Raw genomic sequence first — 15,957 nt, forward strand, 5'->3', positions numbered from 1 at the left:
GAGACCTTCTGTAAGGGAAGACAAGACCTGTCAGGGAAAAAGACATTCGGTGAAGGAATTAGACCTTCCGTGAAGAAACAGGACCTTCTGTGAAGGAATAACACTCTTTGTGTATTAACAAAACCTCCTATGAAGGAACGAGACCTTCCTTGAAGGAGTGAGACCTTCTTTGAAGGAACAACACCTTTTGTGAAAGAATTAAACCTTCTTTGAAGGAGCGAGACATCTGTGAAGGAACTAGACCTTCTGTGAAAGCCTTTTGTGAAGAATCTAGATCTTCTGTGACAGAAGGATACCTTTCATGATGGAATAAGACCTGTTAAAGAACAAGACCTGTGCAGGAACGAGACCTTCTGTAAAGACCTTTTGTAAAGAATCTAGATCTTCAGACGGAGACCTCCCATGATGGAATAAAACCTGTTAAAGAACAAGACCTGTGCAGACCTTCTGTAAAGCTTGAGGCTGGATCTTGGTGTTTTTTTTATGAGGTTGAGCTGCATTTGAAACACTAGATATCAAGTTTGCTTTAAATAATCATGAAAACCAATTTGAAGCTAATGTTAGTGCTAGTACTTAATATTGTTAGCAACAGGGTGCTAACCGTTAGCATGTTACAGAATTTAATTCGTAAACTGAAACAGCTTTATGCAGCATCACACGCCACCGTCTCGCGCTGTCCTCTGTTTAGATGCGAGGCAAATTTGCTGCTTGACGTTTGTCTAAAAGTATATTTATAAACCTGCCGACCAAGAGAGTGTGCAAACAGCAAGAACCCAGGAGGGATTTGAACCGAGGCCTTCTTGCTGGGAGGTAACAAAACTATTCTAAAATGACTGTAAGTTTTATATTTGAAGACCAGAATTTAAATGAATAATAAGTCTCTCTGGGAAAAAAAGAGCTTTTGTCAACATTGAAGCAGGGTTCATATGGAATGTTACTGTTTGGCTAAAGCGTCTAAATGTGGAAAAGTATCTAAAATATAGCTTTGGGTAACAAGGTGGCATAATGGTTCCCTTAAATGAGAGGGCTCTGGTTCAAATCCTGCCTGGAACCAGTGTGGAGTCCAACTTCCTTCCACAGTCCAAAACATAAGCGTTCATCTAAGTGTGAGACTGGTGACCTGTTCAGGATGTACCCCAATTTAGATCAAAAGTAGCTGGGATAGGCTCCAGCAACCTCATAACCCTGAAAGATTTTATTTATACTGAGTTTTATGTGTTGTTTACATTGGAATGAATGTTGCCATGCCTCAAAGGAATGATTGCATAATAATATCAGGAAGTATTTGTACATTTTCTAAAAAGGCTTTCCAGACAGTTTTAGAGCTTTTGACCTTTTTTTGCCTTCAGAACCTTTTCCTTCATCTTTGTTCTGAAGAATTTAAATTATATTTGGACTGTTTTTGCTGCATCCTCCTGGGAACTGAAGAGTCTTTGAAGCAGCTTCTGTGCCTCTCTCACCGTTTTGCCCCTGACATTTATTTTTCCGTTTTGAATTTAACACCTCAAAGGTCTCTAATGTCCATACAGCCCTCCAGTGACTCCTCAAAACGATGCACAATGCCAGCTGCTAGATTCAAAAGATGCTGCAACAAGACAGGCCTGTCAGAGGAGAAGGCTCTCCGAGCATCCACTTGTGTCAGCACTTGTGTTTCTCCTCTTTTGCTGTGCAGAGCGGAGGCAGCGCCATTCACTCGGTAAGTGGAAAGCTCCTATTTACATAGTCACGGGCACAGTCATGCCCCGCACGTATCTCTCTGATTCAGGCGGCTCAGGCGCTAACATACATCAGTTCACGTGCGAGGCGCCCGCTACGCTGCCTTACAGGCACAATCCCATTTCAAGCTCAGCGCTTTATCACCTTGACGACCTGTAATTTATCGCACTTCGATGCCAGCTGCTTTGGCACGAACAAACTGGTTCACAGTCTTTGTGTGGGTTTCTCCACCTGCTTTCCAACAAACTGAGACGCCGCTGCAATGCTCGCCTTTTTCTGTTGTGTCAAAGGCTTGAACAATAAAGGTTTTCAGGCGGGAACGGGCAGACAGGAGCTCAGACTGAAGCAGCTCAAAGAGGCAAGATCCATCAACTTCCTGCCCTCTGCCAAGCCCCCCACCCCCCTGTCACCAATACCTCTCACAAACAAACAAACAGTCCCTCCACCCACCAGCACTCGTGACTCAAGGACTGACTGATGCAGGAATCAGCCATTAGCAAAGGGACGCGACAAGCGTCTCAGCAGCAAATCAATGGACTCGTGCTCATTGTGTTTGGCTGCCAGGAACACTCGAGCCAAGCTCTCCAAGAGAAACAAAACCAAACAAAGCAAGCAGGCCCGGAGCTGTCTGGAGGGGCTGACACGGGCAACGCGTCAGATGAAAAATGTTCCCCCCAGATTTTCTACCTTCTGCTGGTGTCGTGGTCGTATCCACACCAACGTCCTGCAGTGACTCAGTCGCACTGTTTTCATCTCTGCTGGTGTCTGTACCACAAACAATTACAAATCTAATAATTTCCTATAAAAGATTCAAGGAAACCTGATAAAAATTGTCTGTGTCTGTGCATGGAGAACCCTTGACTGTATATGAGAATTGGACCGAGTGGCTCCTCCCCCCAGTGTTCCAAACATTGAGTACCTGCTTGTATTGATAAGCCAAAATCCTATTGGTCAGAGTAACCATTCTTGCTCTGATACCTTTTTTAAACATCTTGATAATTATTTTTATTACAATGTATTCAAGATAAAAACTGACCAATCAGATGGCTCAATAAAGTAGGTGGAGCCTGCTTGCCCCAACATTCAAAATGTTTGACAGATTTTAAGTGTGGCCTTCTAACAAGCTCACTCCTGATTGGTGAGAGTGGTTGCCATAGAAACTCAGACCAACTCGGACCAATCACTGCTTACTAACGACATCAAGCTCCAATATGGCGTGTATTTTTTTTTTTAATGGCGACTGAATTATTTGGTTGGAGTAAATTAATTTCTGTGGGTGACGTCACATTCACTCGCCACCATGTTTTTAATGGCAAATCATTGAAACGCAATGCATTGTGGTCTGTTCACAAAACTGGTGAGCATCAATGGATGCTAGTTTATCGCAAAGATTCATGGGAATCTTCTAGGGCACTGAATTTTGGAATTGTAGATTTGGACTATGTCTGAATTTCCACCCTGATCCCTAACTACTAAAAAACTATCAAGTACAGGATTATAAAGTGCCCTGGATTTTAAAAGTAATTGGGACATCATGCTCACTACTTTTTTTTTTCTAAACGGCAGATATGACGTCATGGATTTCACAAAATAAAAATCTAATCAAAACGAACATTTCACAACATTTATTTCTAAATCCACTGTGTTCTGATTGTGGGTATGGGAAATGTGGGTATTTTATATTAAAAAAAAATATTTAAACACATTTTTTTGCAAAAACTGTTCAAACACAATGCATTGTGGTCTATGTTCGCTGATGTAGTGAGCATCAATGCCCACTAGGGTTTCGCAAAGACTTCTAGGAAATTTCTTGGGCACTCAATTTTGGAATTTTAGATTTGGACAGCGCTCGAACAAGGTGAACACACTTTATAGTGAAGTAGGGAATTAATCTGGACATGGCTTTGGACACACCCCCCAAAAAAGAGGGGGAGCTGGTGGCAGACAAGATGGCGGCTGAAAATCAATTGTCCATAAGGAAGTTAAGATCTGGAACATCTGCCCTCCGCCTGCTAATTTTTGTCGAAAAATACTTTCATTTTTGGTCAAAAAAGACTAATATAACCGACAACCATAACAGATATGTCGCTAAAGGGTTTAAGCTAACTGCAGTCCAACGTAAACACTGGTCTGGAGCTAAAGCTCTAATATAACAGTTTTACAAATCTCATCATTTTTGTAAATGTTCTTTAATAAGGCGTCCACCCTCTATAAAGCAAATCCTGAACACAAAAAAAGTTTAAATTAAAGTAATTACAACCCTGAAATCTTGTGGAATTTCCACTTCTGGGTAATGATTTTCAGCCGCCATCTTGTCTGCCACCAGATCCTCTTGCACAAAAAAAGGTGAAAGCCTGATGGTGAATCAGACGATGCTTATATGTTTAGAACTTGACGTAACGTAAAGGTTTTTCTCCTTTGAGCTTCAATTCATTTCACAAACAATCTTGTTTTTCATATTTTAAATATCCAGTCAATCAAACTAGATTAAATAACATAAATAAAATGTTTAACTTTGTCATCTCAAATAGTCTGCCATCAAAATGTTTGTGAGTTCGGATGTTTTTCCAACTGTAACTTCCTGAACCGACTCGGCTAATGAAACATTTTTCTCTGCTTTTCCTTCATCAGAAGTTTACCGCCTCCCTCCTGCAGCAACAGTTCAGTCCATCTGTTTTTCTGTCAGGAAACCACAGATTTCATGTCTAAAATACTGTCAATTACTCTTCTCCATTAAGAAGAACCCACGTTGATTTTGTTAAAACATTAGAAGCATAAAAGGAAAACATGGAAAAGCATCATTCCGTGGAAAAAAAAACATGAAAGATTGGATGTTTGGAAATCTGCAGCCGCTTCCATCACGCAGGAAAAAAATGACCTGTCGTGACGGCTGCAATCCCTGGACGCCGTTTTTCCCTCTCCTCCTCCTCAGCCTCATCCTTCTCTCCTCGCCGCATCGCCGTCATCCACGGCTTCATTCAGCTGCTCATCTCTGTGATGGGACTCTGCTCTGATTGGCTCTTCTGCAAATCTATGAAAGAACAAATCTGCAGAAAACAAATGTCATCTACAGTGTGTTTGTGGGGAAATCGTCTCAAAAATGTGAAGAAAAACAACAGATTTTCTGCTATTAAGTTCAAATGATTTTCTGAAGGAGGAAGAGAGTCTTTACTTTTACGTGATTATCTTTGTTTTTCTCAGAAAGGTGGAGGTGATTACCCCACCAGCCGACCAGAAGACGGCGGTGAGAATGTATTGATGCGTCTCTCCTGCTTTCATCCGTTCAGAGGGAACGGGGTGTTATTGTATTGGAGACACGGCTCCTCCCCTCTGCGTGCTCTCCGCAGCTCTTCATCACTTCCCCATACGTTTGTCCATCTGCAAAGACGAACGGAGGCGTCAATGATCCACCGCCGAACGCTGTGGACGCGGCTCACAGCGGGATTATGTCACGATTACCCAAAACAATCAACCTCCGCAGACTCCAGCATGGCCATAACCTTGAAGGACCTTCACTGGCACAGAGAGGGGAGTCAAGAGGGCCTCAGTGACATGACCGGACAAACAGCACCCCCTGCTGGTCATCTCTGGTAGAGTTCCAGTCTGTGATTTACAGAGATCAAATCTGTTGGGAATCTATTATCTGATGAGAAGAAGATCATTGGAAACAACGACGTGGAGTCCAGAGAAGCTTTGATTTTCACAATAAGAGCCAAGAGAATGTATTATCTGAATTTATCTTATTTTTTTAAATATTTTTTTTAAATACTTTTGAGTCGAGAATTCTGCAGAAACTAAATCTACAAATGGATATGATAAGCATTGTGAACTAAAAAAAGGAATCAAAATCAAAACAATTGATTTATCATGACATAAATATTTATTTATACCAGAAACATTGACATGATGTCAAATATGAATAAAAATGGTTATAAATGTGTGTATTTTTATGTTCTAAATATTCATTTTCATCAAACTTTTCACATTTTTCCAATTTTTTTCACTTTTTGTACAGTTTTCTCTTTGCACATGTGACCTTACTTGAAAATGTGTAACTGACAATCAGTACAATTTAATTAAAAGTAATAAATCTTTTGTCACAACTTTTTTTTCCTTTTTTCAACTTTTTAATGATGCAGCATTTTCAAGAATAGCACTAAAACTGAGTGTGGTTTCCTCTAGTTTGATTGGTATGAAGTTGGAAGAACAAAGGGTCATTTTAACAAACTGGAACCTCGCTATTATTTTGAAAAATCATTATTGGGGTCACAACAACCTGGGACCTTTTCCTCAAATCCCAATTTATTTATAGTATTTCCCACAGAGACTGAAAGGCTGGAAATATCTTTTTTATTTCTCTGATGATGAGTCTTGTTTTTTTCTCCCGTGTTTCAGTCCCAAACCATCATACTACCTCTGCCCCAAGACTTTATCATGCAGAATTCTGAATTTAACTTGTAGCCAAACAGACTTTCGTTTCAGATTTCAGGACATTTCAATGCTGCTGCTGCTGCTGAAAGCCTTCAGAGAAATGTGAGTATTTTTCAGGCGTCATCATGTCAATCTTTCTCCAAAACTTGGGATTCCTACAGGTTGTCGTCCTGGAGTTCATCTCCATCTTTGGCTCATTTCTGTATGAAATTCAGAGCTGAGCTCAAAAAAAGAAGGAAAAAAATGTGCCATTGCTGCAGGTCAGCTCTTGGAGTCCGTGATGTCACAAACTTATATGAGAGCCAACAACAAAATAAATAAATAAACAAAAAAAAGGTGTTTTAGACCAACTAAAGAGATTTGATTTTTTCCTGTGAGAATATATTTCAAAATATGCTGCTCAATAAAAAAGTGACGTTTTTTGTTGTTATTTTTTTTTGTGTGTGTAGATGTGAAACTACTCGTCACTTAAATAAAGAATTTAATTGATCAAGTTCAGTTATTAATATGGCAGATAAGATTATTGCAATGCATAATCAAAATAGCTTTTTAAGATTTTTTTAAGTACATTTTGCATTGCTAAAGCATATTTTTGTATAAAAAGATTTTTAGTGTGATATTTGTGAATTATTATTATTATTATTATTATTATTATCATTAAGGTCATTGGTAAAGTACGAGTTAAAAGTCCCAAGTGTTCTCGCAGCCTCAGAACCGGAAGTGTCTCTGTGCTGTCGAACCAAATAAGATTCAGACTTTTATTTTGAAGAGCAGTATCACCTCCATCACTTCCGTATCTCCTCCTTTGCTGCATGAGTGTTTCTGGCTGCTGTTTTCAGATAAATAATCATGTCTATAGAGGTGGAATCTGCAGAGTGAGTATTCTGTTTCACATTTACCATTAACTAGATCAAATTTATAGTAAAAGTTATTGAATAAATCCATATTCACCAGCAGTATCGTGTCTGGGGCCTGTTTCATCCTGGACTAAAGTGAACTGTCGTTAGCTTAACGTAAATGTGGACTCTTAAATATGTTTTTGTTCTATAAATGTATCAGGAATTTACAGAGTGTGTTGTTATATGTGTTGTTTTTTGATGTTGCTTTAGGCCTGCGGGAGCTATAACTTCACCATAAAATTTCAGTAAATTTGACGTAAGCTAACGTTGCTATTGCTAACTCTGATGCTAATAGGAGCATCGACTCCACACCGACCGAAGGGGAAGAAAACGTTGAATTTGGGCTCTATTCTCAACAATTCTCTATTTTTCTTATAATTTGATTTGTATTTAAAATTAAAATGGGAAATAATGTATCTAAATAATGACGGGCTAATTTTCCTCGTTTAGTTCGTATTTCGGGGAGTTTTTATGTGATATTTTTAATTCATGCTTGAATATCTTTGGACTGAGAAGTTAAGTAAACTTTTATTCTTTAATTTTATACAGTTGCTAAAATGTTAATTACAATCTTCTTGAACTTTTATTTGTGTAAACATTTACCCTCATCTTTCTTAGGTGCATGTATGATAAACTTGTTTAAATAGTTTGTGTTTTGTCATGTATGACAACAAGTAAAATACACAAATATACGGGAAAAAGGTCAAAATTTACTAGTGTGAAGTATGAGAGAAAATGTTGAAATTGAACAAGAATAATGTGGTGTAAAATTGTCAGAAAAAGTCTAAATTCTAAGTGAAAGTTTTTACGAGAATAAAATGCAAAATTATTTGGAAAAATCCCAAATTTTAAGTGAATCAAGTTGTACAGCTATGAAATGTTCAACAATGTGCAAGAATATAGATGTGCTTTTTCCAAAACAAAATGTTATATTTAGATTTCAAAATACAATAGAAAATTGTACATTACCTGTTTATTTTATTTTGCAGAGAATTCTGAGAAACAGGATGGCCATCACACTTCTCAAAAATCTCAACTTCATTTTTATAAAAATACAACTTTATTTTTCGAAAATATTGTAAATGTGCAATCTATTAAATCATAAGCTTGCAGTTTTTTTTAATATAATTTTACAGCTTTATTCACATATATTTAGTTTTTTTTTTTATGGTGGCTCTAATACTCTGTTATAGAAATCAAGTTGTAGATCCTACAGTAAAGATTTATTTTACACAGTTTTACTAAAAACCGACACATAAAATTTTCTCTTCATTGAGTTGTTAGCATTAGCGTTATCTAACAGGTACATTTCTGGACAAAACAAACCAAATCCATGAAACTATTTTAATTTCTGGATGTTTTGAGTTAACTGAACAGCTGTTGTGTCTCTCTTTCCAGCGTCATCCGTCTGATCATGCAGTACTTGAAGGAGAACAATCTGCACCGGACCCTGGCCTCCCTGCAGGAGGAGACCACGGTGTCTCTGAACACGGTGGACAGCATAGAGAGTTTTGTAGCGGACATCAACAGCGGACACTGGGACACCGTCCTGCAAGCCATCCAGTCGCTCAAGCTGCCGGATAAAACCCTGATAGACCTCTACGAGCAGGTCAGGCTCACGTCTGTGGAGCTCTCTGTCTGTTGGATATCGGCCTGCTTTCTACAGAAACTAAGATGAGCTGAGAGCAAATCCTTTCTGCTGTTGGATGTCAATTATCTGCAACAAAACTGGGACTTTAATTCATTTGAGTTTAGAAACATCTTCTGCAGTTGCTTGAACATAGACTCACCTTTAGACGGCTTTAAAGATGACGCCTCCTGTTGATCCTCATCAGGTGGTGTTGGAGCTGATCGAGCTGAGAGAGCTGGGCGCGGCCCGTTCCCTCCTCAGACAGACGGATCCCATGATCATGCTGAAGCAGACCCAGCCAGAGAGATACATCCACCTGGAGAACCTGCTGGCTCGCTCCTACTTTGATCCCCGAGAGGTGAGGCTGCAGATTCAAAGACCACTCGGTAATGCGGCGCTGGTTTGAACACGTGCTCTGTGCAGGCGTATCCCGACGGCAGCAGTAAGGAGAAGCGGCGGGCCGCCATCGCTCAGGCGTTGGCCGGAGAGGTCAGCGTGGTGCCTCCATCTCGTCTCATGGCTCTGCTGGGACAGGTGAGGAAACTTTACCAAAATAAACCAGAATTAGGAAGTTCTTTCCATGTGGATTGATTAGAAGAAGATTTTTCTGCTGCTTTATTTTTAAAAAAATGATTCTTCATGTGCAAAATACACTTTTTTATTTTATTTTAATCAGTAAAGTGATTTTTGGGTGTTTGAAACCTTTTCTGAATTTTTGGAGAAAATAATTCCTACCCAAACAATCTAGAATTTTTTGACAAATCTTGAAGCTACAAAGGAGTCCCACACTATCACATTGCCACCACCATGCCTGACAGCTGATGCTTTGACTTTCTTCTCTGTGTTCTTTGTGGGTTTTTTTTTTTTTGTCTTTCTGATGCGCGGATCATTTGTCCAAAAATGTTGTTACTTTGTTTTTTGATGTCTCGTCTCGCAATAAACGACCAGATTTTTTGTTCTAATTCTTCTCAAATTCAACCCCAACCACAAACTCGAAAAACGTATCACAATTTGCACGAACATAGAACCCGGTGAAAATTTGTTTTAGTGTATGTGTAGTGTATGAAGCACACAAACCATCCATCCATCTTCATCCGCTTCATCCGGGACCGGGTTGCTGGGGCAGCAGTCTAAGCAAAGATGCCCAGACGACCCAAAAATAAAATGGTTGCTATGGAGATAAATCAACAGAAAAGCTGCTTTTTGAAAAATTTGCTTTTTTTGTAACATGCAGCTCAGACCAGGGTTACAGCGACAAAAGGGGGAAACTGAGAGAAGGGTCTGGGAGCCATGCAAAAAATATTATGTCTTTTATGGTTTCTAATTCATCCTCAAACTGTATTTGAATTGAAGTGTAAGAACTTATTGTGGATTTATTTTTTTGTATTAAGTTAGGATTTTATTTTGTATTAAAAGTAGGGCTGTACATGTTAACGTTAAATCCAACTTTTTAGTTTTATTTTAATCTTCAACTGCGCCACAATGTCGGATTCAAATATAAATATATAAAATATCTTAAAATGAAGCTTTTAACAGTAATTATTAGGTTAAGAATTATTGTGATTAAAATTGATTAGAATAATTAATTACAGGCCACAATAATTAATCACACAAAAAAATTAATCGCATGACAGCATTAATCACATCACAAAAATAAATGTACTGTTTTATGTGTACATTTTATTTTGTGATTATTTGCAGATATTAAGTGGTTGGCAAATACTGTAACAAAAAAAAAAATCTTGATTAAATGTGATTAATTTTTTTCCAAAGGTTTGCAATTAATTAGTTAATTATTTTTAATCGATTCCCGGCCTCAAATAACCCAAGTGAAGTGGCGTTTCCCCTGATCTAACCGGCGTTTGTCGTCCTTCAGTCTCTGAAGTGGCAGCAGCATCAGGGGCTCCTCCCCCCTGGAATGACCATCGACTTGTTCAGAGGAAAAGCTGCCGTCAAAGACGTGGAGGAGGAGCGTTTCCCCACGCAGCTCTGCCGACACATCAAGGTACGAGCGCCGCGTCCGAGCGCCGCCCCCTTCATGTCCGGACTCTGACTGTGTCTGTTTGAACACAGTTTGGACAGAAGTCTCACGTGGAGTGTGGGCGGTTCTCCCCCGACGGTCAGTACCTGGTCACTGGATCTGTGGACGGCTTCATTGAAGTCTGGAACTTCACCACCGGAAAGATCAGAAAGGTAGAGTGTCGTCCTGCTGCAGAGCACGGATCTCCCTGATCAACCTCACATCCTCTCTCTGCTGCTCAGGATCTGAAGTACCAGGCTCAGGATAACTTCATGATGATGGACGACGCCGTGCTGTGTATGGGCTTCAGCCGCGACACCGAGATGCTGGCCACCGGCGCTCAGGACGGAAAGATTAAGGTTTCTCTTCGGCATTCTGTTGCAGCTCAAATCCTCAAACATATTTGTCAGCACTAAATCAGATTTTTTACTATCATTCTCTGTAAAATCTCTTCTCGCTCTTTAGAAGGAGAACCTTTTTTCTACACTTTAGAAAGAAGTTTGGTTTACAGGAAATGAGATGATGAACGCCATCCTGACAGAATTCATCAATTGAATCAAACTAAAGAGCCTTGGATAGAATTAAGGAAGAATTGATTAATTTTACTGAAGGGAAATAATATAAAGATCACAAGAAAGATTAAATTAATGGGAAAAAAGGGGATTAACTGTTTTAATTTTAAAGAAGACAGGAAGTTAGAATGAAAGAATAACGAAAAATTTATAAATCTTATATAAATAAAAGTTAAAAAAAGAAGGAAAGAACAAAGTTTATGAATTCCAAAGCAAACATTACTTTTCTCATCTAGTTTAAGGTTTATTTTTTACTTCAAATTACAAAGATTTTCCTTGATCGCTCTCCAGAGATTGATTTCTTATTTAGAAACAGTTTGATGTTTTCAGTCGAGCTGCTCAGAACAACGACGCTGTTTAAACGGTTTGTTTTTAGCTTTTAGGATCTCGGTTTAAAGAGAAACAGTCAAACTTAAATAATGAAAAAACACTTTTATGAATATTACAGGACATTTATCATAGAATCAGCCAAACATCTGGTGGTAGATTATAAAACCAGCTCGGGCTTTTAGTGCTTTAAAGTTTATAAAATGTTTTAAAGACTCACTCTGATGTCAATTGTGTTTTGTTGCATTTTTCTGATGATGGAGGAAATATATAAAGAAAATTTAGATTAAAATTACACTCCTGAGTATTTCTTTATTCTAAATCTTGTGAATCAGGAGCAGAAAAAATACAGTTTGAAAAAGATTCTATTTGTGATGTAGAAAATACAGTGGGCGGGGCCACAAGGTCCCTGCTCCGCCTCCTTCTAAAGCATCCACTTGTAGACAAATAGATCCATGAACGTCTTCTTTGTCCTCATCCGATCTGGAATCTGGATCAAAACTGTACAGTTTTTTATATTTCCCTAAAACACAGCGTAATCATAATCAAAAGTCCGCTGGGAACGCTTCAAAAACAGATCAAAAGATGATCAGAGTGGGACCAGAGAATCTGGCCTCAGAGAAAAAATATGGCTCTCCAAATTAATAGCTGGAAGTCCCTCCCCCTGCCGGAGCCGGCCCCCAAAAAAACCCATCATAGTGTCCGAAATCATTAGCCGGAAGTCTTCGACTGGAACCCCTGTTCTAAACCTTTGACCTTTTTCCCTTTGATATACCGTAACTGATCATGTGATCAGTTAATTCACAGTGAAAAAGCAACATTTCATTTTTCTCTGGAGGTAAACGGGTGTAGTTATACAAATCTGAACATTTGTTAATAATGACTGTAAAGAAATAAAACGGTGAACGTTCTCTGTCCCATTTGAAGCTCATCTTACACACTAAACTGTTGGACAATTACAGTTTATTCACATTTAAAAGCTCAAAGATTTCTAAATTTTTGAAAAAGTTTCCTAAAGTTTAGGAGATTTCCACTTCTAGCTAAAGATCATTTGTGTGAATTTCAGCACCATCGTGTTGTTTCTGATTTTTTTTTTCATGTCTTTGAACGCACCACAACCCTTCAGGTGTGGAAGATCCAGAGCGGCCAGTGCCTGCGCCGCTTTGAGCGCGCTCACAGCAAAGGCGTGACCTGCGTGAGTTTCTGTAAGGACAGCAGCCAGCTGCTGAGCGCCTCCTTCGACCAGACCATCAGGTGAGCGCCGCTCAGGTTCTTCACGCCTTCGGGCGACGCCCTCCACTCACCGCCTGCTTCCTGTTGGCCTGCAGGATCCACGGGCTGAAGTCTGGGAAGACTCTGAAGGAGTTTCGGGGTCACACGTCCTTCGTCAACGAGGCCACCTTCACCCCGGACGGCCATCACATCATCAGCGCCTCGTCTGACGGCACGGTGAAGGTGAGAAGACCGCGGCGGTCCCGGCCGGCCGCTTTGGTCGCTCCGTCTCACGACTCTCTTCTCCTCCCACCAGCTGTGGAACGTGAAGACCACGGAGTGCAGCAGCACCTTCAAACCTCTGGGCACGTCGGCCGGCACCGACATCACCGTCAACAACGTCCTCCTGCTGCCCAAGAACCCGGAGCACTTCGTGGTCTGTAACCGCTCCAACACGGTGGTCATCATGAACATGCAGGGACAGGTGAGCGCCGCACGCCGCACCTTCCTGAGCCTTGGCTGAAGCCCGGCTCACGCGTCAACGCCTCTGCACAGATCGTGAGGAGCTTCAGCTCCGGAAAGAGGGAGGGCGGAGACTTCGTGTGCTGCACGCTGTCGCCGCGCGGCGAGTGGATCTACTGCGTGGGCGAGGACTTTGTGCTTTACTGCTTCAGCACGGTGACGGGCAAACTGGAGAGAACGCTGACGGTACCGACCCACTTCAGGAAACACACAACACCCGGATCAGATTCAATCAGATGTTGATCTGATAGAGGCCTGAAACACAAATATGGAAAAACAAACACAAACGATACAGAATTATACTCCAAACTTTCTTCCTCCTCATTTGTGTTTTTTTTTTTTTTTTTTAGAAAAATAAAAAAGATTTTAGCTGCAGCAATTTGATTTATTTAATCAGGATAACTAACCTACTTTCACACTAACTGTAGGAGGAGCTGTTGTAGCTCTTCTCCACTCATATAACAGCCATTTTCAGCCTTTTTTGCTACTTAACAATTAACTCCAATAATTTACATTTAAATTACAAGTCGTTTTCATGGCAATGCTTAAAATCCCTTTATTTGTTTAGTGCAAACCCAGCTTTACTTTTTTAAAGATATTTTTCCTTATACGACACATTAAATTCACAATGAACCTAAAACTAAGCAGAAAACACAATTCCAAGTTGTAAATTTAGTCATTTTTTTACTGCAAAAACTAAAAACAAATAATTTCTATGTTTTATAACAAAAATGAAATGTGTAAAGATGAAAATTAAAAATGTGAAAACTCCCCAAAGAATAAAACGATGTAAAAAATTGTTTAAAAACCCAAAACACTCTTGCTATGCACCTCCATTTGTTTACAAAATATTTTCCAAAGTTAATTCTACTGCAATATAAATTGCAGGAACCAAAAATGCATAAGAAAGAAGGAAAAAGTTACACTGGAGTATAAGTCGCACTTTTGGAAGAAAAGTGACCCGGTTTGACGACTTCCTGGTCCGCATTAGTCCAAGACGGGACAAAATAAGAATAATAAAGTCTCGATACTAATAAGAAAAATATAGAGTTCAGAGCAGAACGATCAGACTCTCTTCCATGTTTTTTTGAGCTGCGCTGCTTCTTCTGGGTTGCTGTCAGTAGCAAATACTGATTCACATATACAGCGCCCTCTAGTGGTTGTTAGTTGAAAACAAGCGCTAAATGGCGACCAGTTGTTAGTGAGAAAACAACTAATATATGAGCCAATATTTATTATTTAAAAATCACATATAATTCTGTCCTGAGTATAAGTCGCACCAAACTATGCAAAGAACCGCGACTTATACTCTGAAAAATACGATAACATTACTTCATGTTGTTATACACCTTTCTAGGGGCCAGTAGAAAGACGAAACATTAAGATCGAAAAAAACAAATTAAAAATCCCAAACGACTGAAAAACTCACAAACAAACGCAGGCTTAAAATAAGATGGAAATGTATTCACAGAAAACCTCAAACTACAGAAAAACAACCAAAATCCATCAGATGATGATGTAGTATTTAAGTCCTGAGCTTCGGGTCCTCGTCCAATCAGGTGCTCCGGACACCAATCTGCAAACAAAGACAGAAAAACTTTAGCAGAAATCAATAAAAAAAACAGACAAAAGAACAAACAAAACAAAATTACGGCCTCGTTCAGGTTCTCAAAAGTTAAGAAAATAGCTAAAAAACACTTTATGCAATATTCTTATTGTATAAAAATAAATAGATATTAGTTTCCTCTTCAATCCTGTAACAACAATCCTCCACCTCATCGTCCGTTTCAAGATCTGTATTATAATCTCTATAATTTTTAACTTGTTTTATTTATTTTAAACCAGAAATGTCACCGTTTTGAAAACTCCATGTTACATTTTGAATGAAAACTAAGCTAGTGGCGTTTCGTCGTCTTTTCTACATCACTGAAAACGGCCGATGTGGTCGACAGACGTCGCGGTGTGTCGGTTTAAATCCCGACTTTAGCAGGACGTTTCCACAGACAGAACAAACCAGAAGCTGATCTGCTCTCTGCTCTCCTCCTCCAGGTCCACGAAAAGGACGTGATCGGCATCGCCCACCACCCCCACCAGAACCTGATCGGCACCTACAGCGAGGACGGCCTGCTGAAGCTCTGGAAGCCTTGAAGCCCCGCCCACGGAGAAGCCTGGACTCCACCCTCAGCAGCTGTTCTGGCTCTCATTGTCATCCTTTTCTGGACTTTCAGGGTCAGATCTGCAGGAGAGAATCAGCAGAGCGTGTGTTGTCGGTTTGTTTGATCTGGTAGAAAAACCAAAAGTCAGAACGTTGAAGCGGTGAGGGTTGTCTCGGATGCCTTCAAAAGCTCAGATTTTTTTCACATTTCCTCTTTTGTAAATATTTTTTAGTTGTTTTTTTCTAAAACTTTGGTTAAACAGCCGACGCTCCGGTCTGTTTGAGCCGAAGCTGAAGGAGATTCTGCTCAAACGGAAAAATGAATTTACATTTTTGTCGACCCCACTCGTAAGTTTAAAGGTTACGGACTTACAAATGTCTCCTGTCACATGTTTTATTTCACCATTAAAGCTGTTTAACCAGAACGGTTCCGTGTTGTTGAATTTAATCCTGACTGACAGACGTAAGTATCC

General features: G+C 39.7%; 1 protein-coding gene across 2 annotated transcripts; it reads left to right on the forward strand.

The window, feature by feature from the left end:
- The first annotated feature begins 6,864 nt into the window (after positions 1-6,864).
- smu1a (SMU1 DNA replication regulator and spliceosomal factor a) lies at positions 6,865-15,909 on the forward strand. 2 transcript variants are annotated; one of them, XM_024260315.2, is made up of 12 exons: positions 6,865-7,022; positions 8,445-8,655; positions 8,882-9,034; positions 9,100-9,210; positions 10,553-10,681; positions 10,750-10,869; positions 10,939-11,055; positions 12,722-12,849; positions 12,924-13,050; positions 13,124-13,291; positions 13,363-13,515; positions 15,379-15,909. In XM_024260315.2, the coding sequence occupies exons 1-12, from the start codon at positions 6,997-6,999 to the stop codon at positions 15,475-15,477; spliced, it is 1,542 nt and encodes a 513-aa protein (XP_024116083.1). In that variant the 5' UTR covers positions 6,865-6,996; the 3' UTR covers positions 15,478-15,909. The 2 variants fall into 2 exon arrangements, with proteins under 2 accessions (XP_024116083.1, XP_024116084.1); XM_024260316.2 differs by lacking the exon at positions 6,865-7,022 and adding an exon at positions 7,041-7,160.
- Positions 15,910-15,957: the final 48 nt, after the last annotated feature.

This window comes from Oryzias melastigma, linkage group LG10 (genome assembly GCF_002922805.2).
Source record: "Oryzias melastigma strain HK-1 linkage group LG10, ASM292280v2, whole genome shotgun sequence".
In the NCBI taxonomy this organism is placed as follows: domain Eukaryota; kingdom Metazoa; phylum Chordata; class Actinopteri; order Beloniformes; family Adrianichthyidae; genus Oryzias; species Oryzias melastigma.